Source organism: Chiloscyllium plagiosum, chromosome 39, assembly GCF_004010195.1.
Source record: "Chiloscyllium plagiosum isolate BGI_BamShark_2017 chromosome 39, ASM401019v2, whole genome shotgun sequence".
Classification (NCBI taxonomy): domain Eukaryota; kingdom Metazoa; phylum Chordata; class Chondrichthyes; order Orectolobiformes; family Hemiscylliidae; genus Chiloscyllium; species Chiloscyllium plagiosum.
This window is the reverse complement of record NC_057748.1, coordinates 18001165-18023802: the sequence shown is the minus strand read 5'-3', so window position 1 is coordinate 18023802 and position 22638 is coordinate 18001165. Positions and strand designations below refer to the sequence as shown.

General features: G+C 42.3%; 1 protein-coding gene across 5 annotated transcripts in view; it reads right to left on the bottom strand.

The window, feature by feature from the left end:
* The window catches only part of l3mbtl2 (L3MBTL histone methyl-lysine binding protein 2), a 109577-nt gene extending 94477 nt beyond the window's left edge, over positions 1–15100 (bottom strand). The window contains exons 1-5 of one of the 5 annotated variants that reach the window (XM_043679906.1): positions 14969–15100; positions 11863–12093; positions 10489–10622; positions 5074–5197; positions 1904–1983 (exon numbers count right to left, since the gene is read on the bottom strand). In XM_043679906.1, coding sequence (XP_043535841.1) covers positions 1904–1983; positions 5074–5197; positions 10489–10622; positions 11863–12082 — 558 coding nt within the window. In that variant the 5' untranslated portion in view covers positions 12083–12093; positions 14969–15100. Of the gene's footprint in view, positions 1–1903; positions 1984–5073; positions 5198–10488; positions 10623–11862; positions 12094–13391; positions 14295–14937 lie in introns of those variants that run through there. The other 4 variants (XM_043679905.1, XM_043679903.1, XM_043679902.1 and 1 more) reach the window with 4 other exon arrangements.
* Between the last annotated feature and the right edge of the window lie 7538 nt (positions 15101–22638).

The window sequence follows — 22638 nt, the reverse complement described above, 5'->3', positions numbered from 1 at the left end:
TTACGGAAGGAAATCTACTATTCTTACTTAGTCTGGTCTATGCGCAATTTCCAGACTTAGTACAATAATGATAGACCATTTCAGAGTCAAGTCAGCCAGTCAGTTCAAGGGCACTTAGGGATGGGCAACAAATGCTGGCAATGCCACTGACACATACACCCCACGATAGGATAAATAACAATTGCTGAATTTACTGTTAAATCCAGAGAGTTGCAAAGTGCTTAATTTAAAGGCAAGGTGCCATTCCTTGAATTTTGATAGAACAATTGAGGATGTCAAAGAAAAGTAAGGAGAGTCAGAGAGAGATTAGGACAGAAAATTGAGAGAGCAAACAAATCAGAAACAATGAATCAGGCTTGTGACTGAGGTGCTCAGTAAAATGGTCAGACAAGCTTTCTTTGCTCTCTCCATTTCCAATGGCACTACATTGCAAACAGCAAATACAGTAGCTCCCTCTCCCACTGCCTAATTACTGATGCACACAATCTTTGCTTTCTTAAATTAGGAAGCGCAGCAGAAAGCATTACTTGCTAACTATACTTTTTCTCAATTTCAATACAAAATCAAAAATAGAAACTTAAAAACATTTTTGTTGGAAACACAAACAGATTATCAGGTAAAATGGATTATCTACTCTCAAAGTAGATTATCCCAGTGATGTCAATAGCATGCAGCCACTGGAACACAATGTACAGTGACAATTTCTAAATGATACAGCAATCACTAAAGACTCTGAGCACAATAATAAGAACTACTTTGTCTACCATGCATCCCTAGCATATTATTGCACATCCGGAAAAGCCAAACAATTTCTTTCAGCAATACCACTAACCTGAGATACAGTACAACCAGCAACCAACTTATAATTCTATTAAGACATTGGCCCAAACCCAGAATTTATAGTGTTAATATAGAAACAGTGGGCAGCTGTCAGCTATTTGGCCCTTCAAGTCTTCTTCACTGTTCAATACAATTTTGGTGGATACTCTACCTCAATGCCATATTCAGGTCATTCTGCCATAACTCATTTCACTGATGTGAACTTGTTATGCGCTTGACAAATTGGGGACAGTTTCTAAACTGGTGTTGGCCGTAATGCGATTGCATCGCCAACACTTCAAGTACTGTTTCTAAAGCATGATTTTTCTATAATGTGGGGTTGCACAAGAACCACCTGTTCTCATTTTTTCCTTGATATTAAAATCTAAAGATTTCGCTCTTTCCTGAAGATATTCAGTTAGTTAGCCTCCAAATTGCTCTCTGGTAGAGAACTCCACAAGTTGACCACCCTCTAAGTGAAGAAATGTTTCCTCATCTCAGTACTGAACAGTCGACCCCATATGCTGAGACTGTTACCCCGGGTTCTAGACTTCCTATACAGGAAAAATATCTCTGCAGCAAGTCTGTTCAGTTGTTAAAACTTTATATATATTTCAAATCAGATCCCCTCTCCTCTTTCTAAACTCTAGTGAATAAAGGTTCAGTCAAAACAATCTCTACTCATTGAGGGCCAACCCTAGTATCAGCCTAATGAACCTCCACTGCACGCCCTCTATGGCAAGTAAACCCTCTCTTAGGTAGAGGTGCCAAAACTGCATGCAACCCTCCAGGTGTCATTTTACTAAGGTCCTGAATAACTGCACGAAGTTGCTGACATCTCACTAATGCTGTTGCGGGAATTGCCCAGCAAAGAATAAGTGCTTCCCTTCCAGCAGAGAGGAACCAGCACCATCACCACCACCGCCACCACCACCAACCTTAGTCTCTCTTCAACTAAAAATGCCATCTCAAAGTGCCCACAAGCCTGAGAACTGGGTGTTACTAATCTCTTTGCCCGAAATAGTGAATGTGAGTGACAGCGAGTGACTGCAAACACAACATCAATACATCTTGTAATACTCACATGTTTGAAGCAACTGACAGGGGCGGCTTTGCATTTGTGTTCGTCGATATATTTTCCCCATTCAAATCCTTGGTTAACTGCTTAAAAGGGAAGGGGTAAAGAAAAAAGTTATTTGGGAAAGCTGGGTTTGCAACAGGTAAAAAAGGTAACAAAGCTGGTATCAGTTCAAGGCAGATTCAAGCTCCCCCCTATAACACTGAGAAAAGCAAGGTACTACCACAGGATGTTGCTGTGTTGCCAATATGTGAAACTTTATTTTGTAAGGACAAGCAAAGATTGGGAAAATTCGAGGCAACATGTCTCCTGGATGCTCTTGTCCATCCCCTGGTGGCCACTTTAATAGCAGCATTTAGAGTCATAGAGATGTACAGCATGGAAACAGACCCTTCAGTCCAACCCATCCATGCCGACCAGATATCCCAACCCAATCTGGTCCCACCTGCCAGCACCCGGCCCATATTTATAGGAAATTGCCTTTTCTCTCACTAGAACTTCAATTTATATAGCATTGATTGATTTATTACTGTCACAATCACCAAGATAGTGAAAAGTGTTGTTTCACGTGCTAAACAGGCAGATCATGCCATCCAGACAGATCATACTATACCAAGTGCATCAGGGAAGCAAAATAGAGTGTAACAGCCATGCAGAGAATGAGCGGGAGGGGTCAGAATTAATATTTGAGCGGTCCATTCAAGAGCATGATAAACAGCAGGTAAGAAGCTGTTTTTTTCAACTATTCAAACATGTATACAAACTTGTATATCTTCTGAGCGACAACTGTTTAATGTAATCACCACAGGCTTCACAGGTGAATTAGAAAATAAAATGTTAATTCAGCCACATAGGTAGAAATGAAGCCAAATAAGATTTTTTTTTAAGAAAAGAAGGGTAGGGTGTAAGAAGTGTCTTGCAAGAGGCAAGTGAAGTATAGAGGTGAAGAGCTATAGTGAGAGAGATTATTCCAGAGCTTGGAGCCAATGCACCTGAAGGCATGGTCGGTGGTGGAAAGATTAAAGTTGGAAATGTACAAAGAAGTCAGGTTAAGAGCACAGCAGACATCTTGGAGATTAGTGGGCTTGGATGGGGTTACAGAGATAGGAAGGGGTGAAGATAAGGAGTTTAAAAGATCAATAACTTGAAACTAAAGATTTCTTTGACTGGGAGTCATTGTAAGTCAGTGGCACAGAGGTAACAGGAGAACTGAATTTGGTGTATGTTAAGAAACAGAGGTAGTTTGGATGAGCTCAATATTTACAGAGGATGAAATATGAGAAACCAACCAGGAGTGTGGGAAATAGTGAAGTGTAGAGGTGAAGTGTAGAGTGAGGGCCTCAGAAGCAGATGAACTCAAGAGTGGGCCAAAGTCGTGTGATGTTATGGAGGAGAAAGCATACGGTGCTGGCACAAATGAAGCAGAAGCTAATCCTGGGTTCAAATACAACTAAAACATTGTGAACAGGATAGTTTAATCTCAGACTGTTATCAGAGAGAGAGTCAGCAGCATGCTAAGATGGTTTGAAGTAGTATTCAAGAGCAATGGTTTCAATCTTCAAGTACTTATTTGGTGGAAATTCTGTTCACTCAGTACTGAATGTACACTGATAGTTTAACAAGGTGAAAAAAAGTCAAGAGAAATGGTGGCGAGGTCAAGCTGCGTGTGGAAAGTATGCAGGTATAAATGGACACCAGGGTTTTTGGATGATGTAGTCGATGGGCAGTGTAAAGGATAAAGAGGAAAGGGCAATGATAAATCCTTTGAGGACACTGGTGGTGATAGAATGGGAATGAGAAACCATTGCAAGTAATTCTGATTGATATTTGATAAGAATGGAGCCAGGTGAGAGGAACCTTACCCAGCAGGATGACAGTGGAGAAGAATTGTGCTCACCAAATAGGAGGGGTTATCGAAAGGATGGTGGGAGGGAATGTTTTGCGCATGTGACAGAGTCACAGAATGTCAATCATAACTCTGTCAATCATACAGACTAGAGGAAGGAAGATGAAGTCACAATTCCCTGGTACCCAACACAGTCAGTGAAAATTACAAGGTCTTGAGGTTTGAGTGTTAAAACAATTCCTGGGTTCCTAGTGCAATTCTCTTGTTGTAATCCTGGCTGGCTGAGCTGGTGCCAGTAACATAGCTGGCCATAATATGTGGAAGAATGGGAGTGCAAAACAGTCATCCTGTTTCTAATTGATACTTCGTAGTATGTTTCAGCATGTGTTCAGTGAAGATGCAACAACCTTCAGCTGGGATTCCTCATCTATTTGACCCATCATCTGCATAAATAGAAAAGGATGAAACTAGATGCTAATTTACAGAACGCATCACAAATATGCCTCCTGTCTACTAACCCAGTGGTTCAGTGTTTCTTGAGGTCTTAGAAAAGACATTACGGATTAAACAGATCGATTAATAAACAGCACCCTGAAGGAGCAGTAAAGCAAACAAATCTTTAAAAGGCAAGTTAGTGAATTTAATTTAAGTGTCACTCCCAGGGCTGGTGAAGCACTGTAGTGTCCAGCCAGTCTTTGAGATATTTTTCTTATTAGTTTTCAACTATCAAAAATCGATAGACTGTTAATCTTTGGTAACTAAAGAAGCAAAGCACATCGACAACAATAACAGCATGTTTGGTATAGATGACTGACTTCTGTACATATGCTGGAAATGGTTAATGAATCAACATTGAACCATCTGTTTATACTTAACAGCAGAACCTTCCAAACCACCAAGATAGACAAGAGCAACAGAAACATGGTTACACCACCATATTCATTTTCCCTTCAAGCCACACACCATCCTGATTTGGAATTATATTACCATGCCTTTACTGTCACTGGGTCAACTTCCTTCCTAACAGTAGACCTACACCTCAGTTCTTCAAAGAAGGTAGCTCACCACCACTGTCCCAAGAACAATTGTTGGTGGGAAATGCACGCTGGCTTAGTAGGCAAAATGTCCACATCCCATGAATGAAAATAAAACTGTACAACAAACACAATACTGATAGCCCCACCCTGTATGTCATGGCTCAAAGATAAGAATGGTCACTTGGCGAAGTATCAAAGAAATCATACAAGGATGCCTTGTACTGATAAGGCAAAGATTGTAATAATCCAAAAGTACAACAAATAGCAATCTGTAACAAGATAACACGTCTTACCTGAATTGTTATTCTGAGTAATATCTGATCCCTTCCCATTGGACTGTTGCTGTAGAAATGCCCCCAGTTTAGATGACCACGAGGCTTTGTTTAACACCTTTGCCTTTTTTGTAGGCGGTTTTCCCTGTGAAACAAATGGAATTCATCTATGAAATGTAGTTTGCAACTAAACAAAAAAAATTCCTTGGTAGGATGTAGGAAGAGGTCAGGTTTTGCAGATTCTCACTTCAGAAATCTGGAGTAAGAAAAAGCAAACATACACAATCAATTATAGTCACTTGCAGTCAGGGCCACAGATTCAGACACAATCACTTGCTGTCACCCAAACAAAAGTTCTTGCAAAAATAAATGTACACGTGCAAACATGTTGACAGTGTTCATGATGCATTGACTCCTGTTTGAAGCTGCATCTCTGGATATCAAATGAGGATAAATGCAGACTTGTCTGGCATCAGAACACATACTTTTCAGAACCATAACAAAAAAGGAACATAAATAACAGAGGAAGAAATTACCCAACTTCCTCTGATTGGGTGCCAAATATTTACAAGTACATGGAAACTGGAAAACTTTCATCATTTGGAACAGGATGTCTTCGCAAGCTGGAGACTCCAATGCATTGGACACCATCAAGCAAGATTGGGATCTGGTTAGATCAAAACTCATCGCTTTCACAAAAGGTGGATAATACGAGGATGGGAGAGTGCTCCCTCTGTGAATACGGTTGTGTTTAATATGTGATTTTCTGTTGCTCCTATGAGGGTTGGAGGGATTGGGAGCGTTGGATGATCTTAGGATAAACAGTACACCAGAACTGAATGATGTTAGACTAGATGAACCAGGGGTTCTTTATATTTCATTATTCACACATAACATTCATATAGTTGAAAATCAAAGCTGCAGACATGCTGAAGAAGGGTCTTCGACATGGTGGTTGTGTGGTCCAGTACTTGCAGGATCAAATCATTATAGTCATGGCCCCAGCAAATGGTGTTTCCAAAAGTAAGAAGTGAGCCCTTGACACTTCACACCCAGACAGCTATAACCTTAGTTTGCATTTCTGCAAAGTGTAAGTTGATCGTGAACAAAATAAATGATCAAGAGTCTGGAATAGAAAATAGTCATAGAATGTGCAGATATTGAAGTGACAAATGCCAACTTATGAAGCTGGTAATTTCAAAAGTGTTAATGGAAATAAAAATATGCACAATTTTGGCTTTAGTTGAGAATGCTTCACATTAGAAATAGATTCCTATGTATAAAATAAATAAATAGATTTTTCTTTAAAATGTGGGCAGCACAGAGGCTAAGGACTACTGCTTCACAGTGCAAGGGATCCAGGTTCGATTCCAGCATCAGGTAAATGTCTGTGTGGAGTTTGCACGTTTTCCCAGTGTTTGTGTGGGTTTGCTCCAGGTGCTCTGGTTTCCTCCCACAATCCAATGATATGCAGGTTAGGTGAATTGGCTATACTAAATTGCCCATCCTGTTCATGGATGCGTAGATTAGATACATGAGTCAGGGGCAAACAGAGTATAGAAATAGAGTTGGGGAATGGATCTGGGTGGGTTACTCTTCAGAGAGTCAGTGTGGACTTGTTGGGCCAAATGGCCTGCTTCCACACTGTAGGGATTCTATGATTCTATAACAAGGTGACCCAAAGGTATGTCTAATCATAGTCAAGTGTGCTGCTGGAAAAGCACAGCAGGTCACAGCATCAGAGGAGCAGGAGAATTTATGTTTTGGGCATAAGCTCATGAGGAATGAGGCTTGTGGGTGGGTGGACAGTGAGATAGACAAGAGGCGATTGGGGCAACGTAGCTAGGAATATGATGGGGGTGGGTGGGAAGGTGATAGGTCAGAGAGGAGAATGGCATGGATAGGTGGGAAGATAAATGAACAGGTCAAGAGGGTAGTGCCAAGTTGGAGGTTTGGGGGGAGGTGTGGTGTGAAAGAGAAGGAAGATGAGGAAACTGGTGAAATCCACATTACAACCAGCATGGGTGAGAATGTGGTGCTGGAAAAGCACAACAGGTCAGGCAGCATCTGAGGAGCAGGAGAATTGACAGTGCGGCATTAGCCCTTCATCAGGAACGAGGCTTGTGAGCTGAAAGATAAATGGGAGATGGGGCTGTGTGGAAGAACGCCTTGGTGGCTCAGTGGTTAGCACTGCTGCCTCACAGCGCCAGGGACCCAGGTTAATTCACACCTCAGGCAACTGTCTGCATGGAGTTTGCACATTCTCCCAGTGTCTGCATGGGTTTCCTCCAGGTGCTCCGGTTTCCTCCCACAGTCCAAAGATGTGCAGGTTAGGTGAATTGGCCTTGCTAAATTGCCCGTGGTGTTAGGTGCATTAAGGCAGGGGTGAATGTAGGGGAATGGGTCTGGGTGGGTTGCTCTTCGGAAGGTCAGTGTAGACTTATTGGGCTGAATGGCCTGTTTCCACACTGTAGTGAATCTAATCTAAACTAAAAACCATACGGGATTAGGGTCCCAAGGCAGACGGTGAGGCGTTCTTCCTCCACGCATCGAGTGGTTAGAAATTGGCAAGGGAGGTGGCCCAGGACTTCCATTTCCTAACACATTCCCATCTCCCACCTTCATCTACCTATCACATACCCAGCTCCCTTCCCTACAGCCCCACCTTCCATTTATTTTTCAGCTCCCCCAGCCCACAAGCCTCATTCCTGATGAAGGGCTTATGTCGCACTGTCAATTCTCCCACTCCTCAGATGCTGCCTGACCGGTTGTGCTTTTCCAACATCACATTCTCGACTCTGATGTCCAGTCCTCACTTTCTCCCAGTCAGTCTAATCATAATCAAACTATGAGAAACGAACTGGTATACTACGACTAAGCTAGGGCTGGATTAGGATCTAGAGGCAGACATTTGAAGAGATATTTAAGAATACTCAGAATAAGTACATTCCTACAATAAATGGACAGTTTCAAGTGTAGGACTAAGTGGCAGGTCTGAATAGAAAGAATAAGCAAACTAAAAAAGTGTAAAAACAGATAGTAAGAATTTTTGCAGATATTTAAGAAAATGATAAGTATTGGTCCTTTAGACAGAGAGAATGGAGAGTTAAGAGTAAATAAGGAAATAGTAGATGGAATGAACAAATATTTTGTTTGTGCCCTAATGATCGTGGATTTTAAAAGAAATTCCAGTAATAGCTATAAATCAGGAGATGAAGGGGAAGAGGAATTTAGTGAAATTACAAATCATGAGAGAAGAAGTTGAATAAGTAACTGCAGTTGATACATATCAAGGTCCAAACTGTCTCATCTCCTTAGGCAAGGAGAGGGGTTGCTAATGAGCAGCTAGCGTTAATTTTCCAAAACACCCTAGATTCAGGAAAGATTCCAGACTGTAAAGTAGCAAATATAATCCCTCTACTCAGTCAGCTTGTTGCCGGTCATGGGGAACGTATTGGAATCATTCATTAAAGAAGTTAAACTAAGCACTTAGAAGCAAAAATGCAAGGTAATTGGAAAGCCTCAGTATGGTTTTGTGAAAAGGAAATCATGTTCAACCAATTTAATGGACTCCCTTGAAGGATTAAGGTGCACCTATCTTTTTTTTCTAAAAAAAAAGGTGCCCATAGACATTGCCTTCTACAAATCCAAATACAGTAAGGTACCACATCAAAGACTACTGCAGAACTGAAATACCATGGTGTGGGGTTAACATGTTAGCATGCTTAGAAGATTGGCAGAAAACAATACTTATTTTGTGCTGCTAATATAGACGAGTTCCACAGGGAGCTGTGCTGGAGACTTAACTTTTTACAATTAAAAGCAGTGACTTCGCTGAGGGATGCAAAGGCATTCGCTTAAAATTCATATATTCCTGTTTATCTTGGTATGTTGCAAAGACAACAAGGAATTTGAAGAGGAATTATGGATAGGTTAAATGAGTGTGAACACATGAAATTGCTTTTCATATTTATTGCCAAAATTAGCAGAGTATTGCTTATATGGAGAACGACTGGAATTTTAAGATGCAGTGGGATTTAGGTGTTCTGATGCATGAATCACCAATATCAGTGTGCAGGCACAGCACGCAATTCAGACAACTAATGGATGCTATCCTTACAATGGGAGGGACTGAATATATTAGCAGTTATGCTATGCTTCAGTTTACAGGACATTGATGAAATGACACCTTGAATATTTTGCGCAGATTTGGTCTCCTTATTTGAAGGAGGAAGTAAATGTATTATGACATGGTAAACTTTCCTGCTTAATTTAAATTAGCAACACAGAAAAAGTTTATTCCGTGCAGTAATCTGAAAACGAGAGGCCAAGTAAAAATTAACAACTTTATTTCTTAAAGTATTACAGAGAATAATTAACTAAAAACTATTTACAACTCCTTCCTCTAACTCCTTAACTCAATACCAGGCAGCTTTTGGTTCTTCTGTATTCCGGCCTTTTCTTCTTGGAGATTCTGCTTCACTGATTACTGATTGATGAAGGTACCTTTAAGAGAGCTATTTTTCAGGCAGTCTCCACATGCCGGCTTGGCCGTTCTCCTCCCAAATGTTAAATTTTCCCTGGTCTTATACCTCCAAAGCATTGGGTTGTGTCATTGGCTTTTAAGATTGAATTTAGTATATTGCCAAACCTGATTGGCATTTGCTCATTTTGGGGTATAATTTAAACCGATAGGCCTAATTTGGATCTGGTTTTGTCTCCAGGCAACCAGTTACACTAACTGCTGGACCAAAAAGGTCACATATCTTTTTTCCAAGAATATTTGGTGTTGTCAGGTAGTTTGTTGTTTTTAACTCTTTTAAAAAAAAAAGGTACAGTACACCCATATCTCCACAACAAAATGCACTGGAGGCAGTTCAGAGCACAAGTACAAAACTGATACCAGGAATGAGTAAGCTGATTTCGGAGGATATTTTAGACAGGCTGGGCTTGTTCCACGAGTTCAGAACAGTAAGAGGTGACTTGATTGACGTGCCTAAAGTTCCGGAGCAATCTTGACAAGGTGAACATGGAAAGGGGACTTCCTCTTGTGGATGGAGTCCAGATTGAGAGAGAATTATTTTAAAATTCAGGGGCTGCCCTGTTTGGACAGAGATGAGGTGAAAAACTTTTATCTCCCAGAGGTTGAGACTTCAGAACTCACAACATCAGAAGCAATGAAAATGGACTGCAGTGAATAACTTTTCAAAGGAGGTAGATAGATTCTTGTTAGACAAGGGAGTTAAATGTCAACAGGGGCAGATTGGAATGTGGAATTCAGAACACAAATGGATGAGATCAAGGTACAACTCTTCGACTGTTGCCTCAGCTCCATGATTTTCCAGCACAATAAGGCAACAATCAGATTATGCAAGCAAATGGGAATATTCAGCATAGCACAACGAGAAAGGCCACTGACATGACTGAAAAACCAACCTGCAACCTAGCCAGGATACTGGCTTTCTTGGAGTTGGAAGAATAGCTTCGAGAACAGGAGACGCTGCAGAATCTTTTAGTCTTGGAATAGAAGGTCTCTCGTGCTCCAGTAATGCCACACATCTCACAGGTAGCTTGGAAGAGGAAACAAAAATTAGGATCAGTGCAATTTTTAGACCAGACAATTAAAAGGGGGTTGAAAGGTGAAAAGTGGAGAAGGACACCTTAAAAGATTAAAAACAGAAAACTGAATCCGAAAGAGATAGACAGCTTCAAAGATCAAAAGCAATCCTTCATCCATTGGCTTAGCAAGTGGGTACACTTTTTTTTTTTTAAATTGTCATGTGTTTTATACAATGCCCATTACTGAAGAGATTTTCAGCTGCAATGTTTATATTTTCACATGTCCCTAAAGTTGTCCCAGGTCTCATTTTGAAAATGTTTCAAGCTATCTTTCACGTCCAACATGAATAATCTCACTTGCCAAAACTAAACTCTTTATCAGTTTCCAAAATTAAATTGGGAGAAACTTTCTATTGGCAGAAGAACTGGTAACGAGAAGACATTTGATTTTTAAAAATCCAGGGCAAGTGACAATTAGATTCCCAGCCATCCGCTCAAACTGTTGCGATAACCTGAAATGCCTTAGCTAGAACTTGAAGCAGGAAGTAGGCACAACAGTAACTTCCAAAAAGAAACTGAATAAATACCTGAAAAGGACAGATTTTGCAAGGGGAGACAGTAGCAATACGGCAAATTGTGACTAATAATCCAAAAGACCAGAATAATGCTTTGGGATATGGGTTCAAATTCCACCATGGAAGTAGGTGGAATTTAGTTGCAATAAATAAATACATACAAGTCGAGTCTCCAGATCACTTACCATCTCAAACATTGTCAACTGTTGTTAAAGTAAAAATACATTTAGTTCAGGGATATCCTTCAGGAAAGGAAATCTGCTGTCTACTCGCAGCAGTGTGCTTTATCCTTAACTTTCCTCTGAAATGGCCTAACAAGAAATTTAAGTCAAGGGTAATTAGGTACACAACAAAATGTTGGTCTAGGCAGCAACACCCATAAATTCCCATTAAGATAGACAGCAGGACTAATGCTTTATGAATCAATGACCTGCTAGTTTGTCCACTCAGTTAACTATTGGGAACTCCTTGTCCCTTTGGATCCTCCTAACTAGTGATTGCATTCATTGGTTTCTTGACTCCCTTGTGATGGCTTGGCTTGTGACTTGGTCCTGGCTCTTAACTGCTATAGGCATCATTCTGAATTACTGCTATGAATGCATCACAAACAAACCCAATGGCTCAAAATCTTTGCATTTCCAACTCTTAAATATTAAGACAACGTAAAATAAAGTACCAATTCTAAGTCCTCCATCAACAGATGACTCATCATCATTCACTCCTCCATATGTTGACTCAGTCTCCATGTCCCGCACCTCACCAGCTTCCTCATCTTCCACATCATTGCTCGAATCCTCTGTGGTGAGGTTTCTATTGCTGTCACTGGCATCATCTTCCAGGCTATCATATCCATCAAACACGCTACAGTCATCTTCTCCAACATCCGTGAAGGACATTTTTACACCATCTGGAGGTACAAAAACAAGTCACACCACTCAGGTCAGAATACAGACTATACCGATGAAAACTTCCTTACAAACCTTACAGAAGGAAGAGACAAAAGATCCGCTGAATCAGTCTGGTTTCAGTTCAAGTTCAATAGAGTAAGGATAGAACATATTATCCAGATTTTCCCCAATATAATGGCAGCTTTCAGCTGCTGTGACATGCACATTGCTAAAATGGGACAAGGATCAGTATCTGCTGCCCAGATGGAGTTAACTGACCCCAGCTGGTAATAAATACTGGCCTAGCCAGCGATGACTTTCACCGACGCTCTTGAAATGTTTTAAAGGGGTCTGGTCTGGTTCATAATATATACTAGTGTAAAAGTCAAACTTTTTAGACTTAAAAAAAAGGTTAAAATTTATGAAGTTGACTATTGTATGGATACTACTTTTGAGGGGCTGAAATTCATGCTACTGTCCAAAATACTGTACAGTAGCACCTCAACATACAAACGACCCCGTTCATGAACAGGATTGTACATAAAATTTTGCTTCAACGTATGTACGAAATTCAAGGTACGAACGCAAAAAGCCCGTGGTTTCATTGTAATGGTTCGGCTTTGCTATGCGCGCTTTGATATCCGAACAGTGGGAAAATGGATTCAGTTCGTGAACTTTGGTTCGCGAACCGGGTCCCGGAACGGATCAAGTTCGTAAGTCGATATCTTTCTCCAGTCTCTCACGAGTTTCTCCGAAACACAAAATTCTCTTGCTGCTACACAGTTATTTGTCTTCTCTGCAATTTCAATAACTTTCAGTTTAAACGCTACTGTATATTTTTTGTTTCTTCTGGAGGACATTTTCTTCACAAAATGACAAAGGTTCAAACTCAACTAGGTTTGACTGTATTCCACTGGTGCTGTAGGGGAACTGTATCTCTAAACAAATAAAGTGCAAACCCTTTTCCTTATGTTATCCACCAAGTCATAAATTTCAAACTTCCTTTATCCATTTCTACATCCACCTTCATCCATCTATCCAGCCTTTTGGAAATGTCTCCTTTGGTGAGGTTTTTTTCTTTTAAAAGTAGCCACCAGTTTTAAACTTTGTGCCATCAGCCATACAAGAAAGAAACTAAACCTACTTTTCTCATAGCCAGTAGTTTTCACCAATATTGTTTTCTCCTTTTTGGTTCACAGTTCAATTCTCCAGCATGTCAGAAGTAATAGGCATTTAATCCACGTTTCCAACGCATGATAACTTGTAGCCTTCCTTCTGCTGATATCGGATTACAAACTGATGAACTGTAATATCTTACCTTCTAGTTCAGCAGGCAGCTTTTGTGCAATCCTAGCTCTCTTCCGAAGTATGAAGTCATGCCTTCTCATGAACCTTGTGCACCATCCAGCACTTGCCTTAAAATCTGAAATTCCACCCTCCTTTGATTTGTTTCGTGCATGGATTTGGATGGCTTCACGACTAACATGTTTTCCATTTCGACGATTCTCAAGTACCCACTCAGCAACGTTTTTCTCCAATTGTGGCCACTTGCTAGATTTACCCCTGTTGGCACACTTTCGTTTCGGCATAGTCTGAAGTTGGTTCGATATCTTTCTCCAGTCTCTCACGAGTTTCTCCGAAACACAAAATTCTCTTGCTGCTACACAGTTATTTGTCTTCTCTGCAATTTCAATAACTTTCAGCTTAAACGCTGCTGTATATTTTTTGTTTCTTCTGGAGGACATTTTCTTCACAAAATGACAAAGGCTCAAACTCAACTAGGTTTGACTGTATTCCACTGGTGCTGTAGGGGAACTGAGCTCAGCTGAGCTACACACAAAGGGAGGTTGTCACCCAGACTCTGACCCGATTCCAAATTGGTGTAAATTGTAAATCAAAACAATAGTACAAAAATAAAATTATCATAATTTGTACAGGATAATATCTGTGAAGATCTAGGGTCGACTGTTACACAAGATAAGGAAAATGCCAGATTTTCTGGCCTAAAATAGGGGATCGACTATTATATGACATCGACTATTACTCAAGTACCGTACATACTCGAATAAAAGTCAAATATTTTGACTATTTCTTTTAAGGTTAAGTTATGGGGTCGACTATTACATGGATACTATTTGTGAGTGGCTGAAATTCGTGCCCGTTAAAATTCACATTGTATCACTAGCAGAAGCCCAAGTGCTCTCTGAACGAACACTGTACACAAAATAACAATGAATTGCGGCAATTCTGAAAACCCGGAGCGGAGCACAATGGCTGGCAGACTGACTCAAAATGTTGATCTGTTACCTTTGAAGAACTAGGATCGACTTTTATACAGGATAAAAAGGAAAAAGTCCAGGTTTTTGGCCAAAATTTATGGGGGGGGGGGCAACTTTTAAATGAGATCGACTTTTATTCAAGTATATATGGTACTTGCTGTTACTCTTTGAACATATCAAAGATCATGGATTGCAGACATTGTGTTATCATGCAGCATCTGATAACACTGTAACAAGATGAACGCATGGTCTGAAACTTGTGGATCCAGCCACGACTGCACAGACTTTTAGCAACATTTTAAAAATCTCCAAGACCTATTAGCTCTCACATGGATGCCACAGTCTTAGCAACAATGTCTCTGTTCACTTGTAAATTTCACCAACTAGAAACAAACTCGCAAGTAGGGAGAACATAAACAGACAAATCCTAGTTTCTACAATTTGTGGTCGAGGGGACATAGACTTTGGTGGAGGGAGTGGGGGGAAACATTTGTCTAAAGCAGCTGGACTTTAAATCACTATGCACCGTAAAGTTCACCTCATAAATTCCACAAAACTTTCTTATTTTTAATTATTCAAGCGCACCTTTTTGAAAAACAAAACACAAGCGACTCACAATCTTGTTCCTCCTCTTTGTGCAACTTGATGTTCGGATTCAGGTTCACAGGGCCGCCATCTTAGGCAGGACCATTTCCTTATAACATGCATCCGAGCGGGCCCCAACCCTCGGCAGCCAATGGAAAGGACGAGAACGGGGTTAAGTGCCGCCGAGCATTCTGGGAGATGTAGTCCATCAGAATTAACGGACAATGGCGATCCTGCTGTCAGGAGGTGTAAGTTTTCCACTGCAAACTAAATTATTTAGTACTTTGAAATAGACGTTTTCTCCTGAAAACTAAATTTATCCAATGTTTTGACCTAGCTATTTTTCACTGTAAACTAAATTATCTAGTGCTTTGAAGGAGCCATTTTCTTCTGAAAACTAAATTTATCCAATGCTTTGAATTAGCATTTTTTTTCATTGCAAACTAAATTGTCTAGTACTTTGAAATAACCATTTTCTCCCGAAAACTAAATTTATCCAATGCTTTGAATTAGCAATTTTTTTCATTGCAAACTAAATTTTCTAGTGCTTTGAAATAACCATTTTCTCCCGAAAACTAAATTTATCCAATGGTTTGAATTAGCCATTTTTCACTGCAAACCAAATTATCTAGACACATCTTTAGAATGCGATTTTTGAGAAGATTGTAGCTCAGGTTGAGGTTCAGGTTGTAAATTTGCTCACTGAGCCAGTAGGTTTGTTCTCAGACATTTCGTCACCATGCTAGGTAACATCATCCGTGAGCTTCCGCCAAAGTGCTGGTCTTCTGTCTCGCTTTCTGTTTACGTGACTTGGTCTGTTAAGGTGGGTGGTATCATTTCCTGATTTGGAGGTGCCGGTGTTGGAATGGGGTGGACAAAGTTAAAAATCACCCAACACCAGGTTATAGTCCAACAGGTTTATTTGGAAGCACTAACTTTTGAGGAGCTGCCTCTTCATCGGGTGGTTGTGGAACAGGATCATAAGACACAGAATTTATAGCAAAGGGGTGACAATATCTTGGAGCTGTAATGATATATTAAACAAATTTAGATTAAGTCTCTCATCTTTTAGAATGGGATGTACTAGTTTTGGTTCTTTAATATGTAAATCCCAGAACTCCTTTTAAGTTACATTCTCAAGATAGCTTCAGCTTTTCTAACAATAGGTGCCATCTCAGCTCAAACAATGCATTAAAGGTGTGAGGTTACAGTCTTTCTGTGTCCCAATGTTGAGTCAGATTGGTTATATTTCTAAAGTGGGCCTTACAGAATCTTAAATGGATTTATGCAGTTTTTGTGCAAAATAAAATGTAATTCTGCAAATATAGATATTTCCAGACAGCTCCAACAACACTCAAGAAGCACAACACCATCCAGGACAAAGCAGCCTGCTTGATTAGCACACATCCACACACACATATGCTCCCTCGATCACCGATGTAGCAGCAGTGAGTACTACCTACAAGATGCACTGCAGAAATTCACCGAAGATCCCTACAAGATGCACTGCAGAAATTCACCGAAGATCCTGAGACAGCACATTCCAGTCCTGTTTGTTGGCTATGTAGAACAGTTGATCTTCCGTAATTACACCAACACCACTCCACACCTCTTCCTCCGCTACATTGATGACTGCATTGGCGCCACCTCGTGCTCCCACGAGGAGGTTGAGCAATTCTTCAACTTCACCAACACATTCCACCCTGACCTTAAATTTACCTGGACCATCTCTGACACCTCCCTCCCCTTCCTGGACCTCTCCATCTCTATTAATGATGACCGACTTGACACTGATATTTTTTACAAACACACCAACTTCCACAGCTACCTGGATTACACCTCTTCCCACCCTACCTCTTGCAAAAATGCCATCCCGTATTCCTCCGCCTCTGCCGTATCTGCTCCCAGGAGGACCAGTTCCACCACAGAACACACCAGATGGCCTCCTTCTTTAGAGACCCACGTGGTTAAAGATGCCCTCCAACGCATCTCGCCCACATGCCGCACCTCCGCCCTCAGACCCCACCCCTCCAACCATACCAAGGACAGAACGCCCCTGGTGCTCACTGTCCACCCTACCAACCTTCGCATAAACCAAATCATCCGCCGACATTTCCGCCACCTCCAAAAAGACCCCACCACCAGGGATATATTTCCCTCCCCACCCCTTTCCGCCTTCCGCAAAGACCGTTCCCTCCGTGACTACCTGGTCAGGTCCACGCCCCCCTACAACCCATCCTGGCACTTTCACCTGCCACCGCAGGAACTGTAAAACCTGCGCCCACACCTCCTCCCTCACCTCCATACAAGGCCCCAAAGGAGCTTTCCACATCCATCAAAGTTTTACCTGCACATCCACCAATACCATCTATTGTATCCGTTGCTCCCGATGCGGTCTCCTCTACATTGGGGAGACTGAGCGCCTCCTAGCAGAGCGCTTTAGGGAACATCTCCGAGACACCCGCACCAATCAACCAAACCGCCCCGTGGCCCAACATTTCAACTCCCCCTCCCACTCTGCCGAGGATATGGAGGTGCTGGGCCTCCTCCACCGCCGCTCCCTCACCACCAGACGCCTGGAGGAAGAACGCCTCATCTTCCGCCTCGGAACACTTCAACCCCAGGGCATCAATGTGGATTTCAACAGCTTCCTCATTTCCCCTTCCCCCACCTCATCCTAGCTTCTAACCTCCAGAAACTCGATCCCCTGACCTGTCCGGACTTGTCCGACCTGCCCAGCTCCTTTTCCACCTATCCACTCCACCCTATCCTCCCTGACCCATCACCTTCATCTCCTCCCCCACTGACCTATTGTACTCTATGCTACTCTATCCCCACCCCATTCAACCTCCCTGTAATCTCAAGAAAGTCTTAATCGCTGCTTGTTGATTCATCAAAAGGCTCCTAATTAGAATCAACAGCATACAGCCATAGAGATGTACAGCAAGTAAACAGACCCTTCGGTTCAACCCATCCATGCCGACCAGATGCCCCAACCCAATCTAGTCTCACCTGCCAGCACCTGGCCAATATCCCTCAATTTAAAATTCTCACACTTGATTTAATTCCTGGCTGTGATAATCCCTAAGGTATTATCCCTACTGCGAATCCTCTACAAGGATGCCTGCCTTGAAGAAGTTTTCCTCCTCTCTCTACAAGAATCTCAGGGAGTCTCTCTCCCACTGCAACTCCCAGGTCATTTCCTCTGCCCTGAAGCTCTTCAACCACGTCCTGAAACAAACCCGCTACTACAGCCACATTTGCTTACTTGTCCGACCTGCCCAGCTCCTTTTCTACCTATCCACTCCACCCTCTCCTCCCCGACCTATCACCTTCATCTCCTCCCCCACTCACCCATTGTACTCTATGCTACTTTCTCCCCACCCCCACCCTCCTCTAGCTTATCTCTCCACGCTTCAGGCTCTCTGCCTTTATTCCTGATGAAGGACGTTTGCCTGAAACTTCGATTTCGCTGCTCCTCGTATGCTGCCTGAACTGCTGTGCTCTTCCAGCACCACTAATCCACATTCCAGTCCTGTGACCAGTTCCATCTAGAAGGACAAGAACATTACCATTCTTCTCAAATACTCCTCCAAGCCACTCATTATCCTGACTGGGAGATATATCGCAGTTCTATTTCTGGGGTCAAAATCTTGGAACTCTCTCCCTAAGGGCACTGTGGATCTACCTTCAACACATGGACTGCAGGTGTTCAATAGGGCAGCTCACAACCACCTTCTCAAGGTCAACCAGGGACAGCGATGCCCATGTCCCACGAATGAATAAAAAAAAGGACCTTGTATTAGATCGGCTTCAGGGTTTAGCGAGGGTTTATGTAGCTAATTGTAGGCAATTATTCAGACTGTAGGGTATAAGATGATGTTAAGAAGTTTGAGACAATTGGCATTTAGCTGGGTGTGTTGCATCTCAGCCTTTTTGGAACAAAGGACCAGGAGAAGGCCATTTGACCTCTCAAGCCTGCTCTGCCATTCAATAAGATCACAGCAGATTTGGCTGTGGCTTCAACTGCACTTGGTGCCTGCAACCCTTGCCTCCCTTTTAGATTGAACATCTATCTTCTTCAGCCTTGAATGAACTCAATGACCGATCCTCAGCAGCTAACTGTGTGTAAGGCCTGTAGACTAACAAACCTCCTGAGGTAGATTATCCTCATCTCTCTTAAAAGTGAAAACTATTATCTGTAAAGTGTGTGTCTCCTATTGTCCTCCCAATTTGTAATGGAAATGTCCTCCCAATATTGATCCTATCTTGTCCCCTCCATAGAGTCATAGAGATGTACAGCATGAAAACAGACCCTTCGGTCCAACCCATCCATGCCGACCAGATATTCCCACCCAATCTAGTCCTACCTGCCAGCACCTGGCCCATATCCCTCCAAACCCTTCCTATTCATATACCCATTCAAATGCCTTTTAAATACTGCAATCAGACCAGCCTCCACCACTTCCTTTGGCAGCTCATTCCATACACGTACCACCCTTTGTGTGAAAAAGTTGCCACTTAGGTCCCTTTTATATGTTTCCTCTCTCACTCTAAACCTATGCCCTCTAGTTCTGAACTCCCCCAAGAGTTCAGAAAATTGTCAGTTTATCCTATTCATGCCCCTCATGATCTTATAAACCTCTATAAGGTCACCCCTCAGCCTCCGACACACCAGGAAAACAGCCCCAGCCTTTTCTGGCTCCCTATAGCTCAAATCCTCCAACCCTGGCAACATCCTTGAAGAGGTTCCAATGAACCAAAAATGTGAACCTTTCTTCCCTGCTCCAGTTCCTCAGCCATGCATTCATCCTATTCCTACCCTCACTAACTTGTAGCATCGGGAGTAATGCAGATTTTACTACCCTCGAAACCTTTTTAAATTCTGCCTAACTGTTTATATTGTCCCTTCAGAATCTCATCCTTTTCCTTGCTGAACCTGCAAACAAACTGATTAGATTAGATTCCCTACTGTGTGGAACAGGCCCTTCGGACCAACAATTTCACACTGACCCCCCAAAGAGTAACCCACCCAGACCCATTTCCCTCTGACTAATGCACCTAACCTATGGGCAAGTTAGCATGGTCAATTCACCTGACCTGCACTTCTTTGGACTGTGGGAGGAAACCGGAGCACCCAGAGAAAACCCACACAGACACAGGGGGAATGTGCAAACTCTGCACAGACAGTTGCCCGAGGCTGGAATGGAACCTGGGACCCTGGTGCTGTGAAGCAGTGGTGCTGTGAAGCAGTAGTGCTGACCACTGAGCCATCGTGCCGCCCAAAGTACTGAATATGCATAGAATCCCGAGAGTGTAGGAGTAGGCTATTCAGCCCTTCGAGTCCACACTGACCCCTCTGAAGAACATCCCACCCAGATCCACTCCCCTATCTTATCCCCGTAATGCCATATTTCCCATGGCTAACTCACCTGACATGGACACTGTGGTTAATTTAGCATGATCAATCCAGCTAATTGTATATCTTTGGGACTGTGAGAAGAAACCCACGCAGATACAGGAGAACATGCAAAGTCCACACAGGCAGTCACTCGAAGGTGGATTCGAACCTAGGTCCCTGGCGCTGTGAGGCAGCAGTGCTAGCCACTGAGCCACCATACCGCCCTTTGTGATTTATAGGACAACTTTATTAAACTGCAGTATTTTGGTTACAGTGTATGTATGTAATATTAATAGTGACCTGACAGACACGATGGTGCTAAGTCTTGTCTGGTGTCTGCAACCTCAGCATCTCTCACTGGTCACTCAGTCAGCCCTGCAGCCCTGAAGCTTGCACTCCAAGGACTGAGCACCAGGGGGTGCTGGATGCTAGGGAATTGAGTCTTGAATAAAAATTCCAGCACATCATCACTTAACTAGACAAACTGTCCAGTTTGTGATCAGCAACTGAATATGTATAGGTTAAACATTGATTTTCAGACAAAATTCTGAATAAATCTGTGATAGGATTTATCCTTGTTGCGCTATTTTAAAACCATCAAAAATAAGCCAGTTTAAAGAGAGTTTAAGGATTATTGCGGATTATATCTGCCAAAAATGCTGTTGGATGCGAATCTTATCAGATCAAGTGGATTGGTTGGAGAGACAGATAGAAGCGATGAGGAATTTGCAACAGCAACAGTATGTGATGGATGGCAGTTATAGGAAGGGGGGACAGTCTCAGGTACAGTCACATAGATGGGTTAACTCCAGGAAGGGTAAGAGAAGTAGGCAGCTAGTACAGGAGTCTTTTGTGGATATACCCATTTCAAACAGGTATGCTGTTTTGGAAAATGTAGGGGGTGATGGATTCTCAGGGGAACGTAACACAACAGCCAAGTTTCTGTTATTAAGACTGGCTCTAATGCAACGAGGGGTACGTCGGCTTCCAATAGATCAATTGTTTAGGGGATTCTGTAGTCCGAGGTACAGACAAACGTTTCTGTGGCCAGCAGAGAAAAAACAGAATGATGTGTTGTTTCCCTGGTGCCAGGATCAAGGACGTCTTAGAGAGGGTGCAGAATGTTCTCACGAGGGAGAAGGGCCAGCAGGAGGTCACTGTACACATTGGAACCAATGACGTAGGAAGGGAAAAGGTTGAGATTCTGAAGGGAGATCACAGAAAGTTAGGCAGAAACTTAAAAAGAAGGTCCTCAAGGGTAGTAATATCTGGATTATTCCCAGTGCTACGAGCTAGTGAGGGCAGGAATAGGAGGATAGAGCAAATGAATGCATGGCTGATGAGCTGGTGTACGGGAGAAGGATTCACATTTTTGGATCATTGGAATCTCTTTTGGGGTAGAAGTGACCTGTACAAGAAGGACAGATTGCACCTAAATTGGAAGGGGACTAATATACTGGCAGGGAAATTTGCTAGAACTGCTTGGGATTTAAACTAGTAAGGTGGGGGGTGGGACCCAGGGAGATAGTGAGGAAAGAGATCGATCTGAGGTGGGTACAGCTGAGAACAGAAGTGAGTCAAACAGGCAGGGACAAGGTAGGACTAATAAATTAAACTGCATTTATTTCAATGCAAAGGGCCTAACAGGGAAGGCAGATGAATTGAGGGCATGGTTAGGAACATGGGACTGGGATATCATGGTAATTACAGAAACATCAGGGATGGGCAGGACTGGCAGCTTAATGTTCCAGGATACAAATGCTACAGGAAGGACAGAAAGGGAGGCAAGAAAGGAGCGGGAGTGGCATTTTTGATAAGGGATAGCATTACAGCTGTGCTGAGGGAGGATATTCTCGGAAATACATCCAGGGAAGTTATTTGGGTGGAAATGAGAAATAAGAAAGGGATGATCACCTTTTTGGGATTGTATTATAGACCCCCCACTAGTCAGAGGGAAATTGAGAAACAAACCTGTAAGGAGATCTCAGCGACCATAATTCTATTCGTTTTAAAATAGTGATGGAAAAGGATAGACCAGATCTAAAAGTTGAAGTTCTAAATTGGAGAAAGGCCAATTTTGACGGTATTAGGAAGAACCTTTTGAAAGCTGATTGGAGGCAGATGTTCACAGGTAAAGGGACGGCTGGAAAATGGGAAGCTTTCAGAAATGAGATAACAAAAATCCAGAGAAAGTATATTCCTGTCAGGGTGAAAGGGAAGGCTGGTAGGTATAGGGAATGCTGGATGACTAAAGAAATTGAGGGTTTGCTTAAGAAAAAGAAGGAAGCATATGTAAGGTA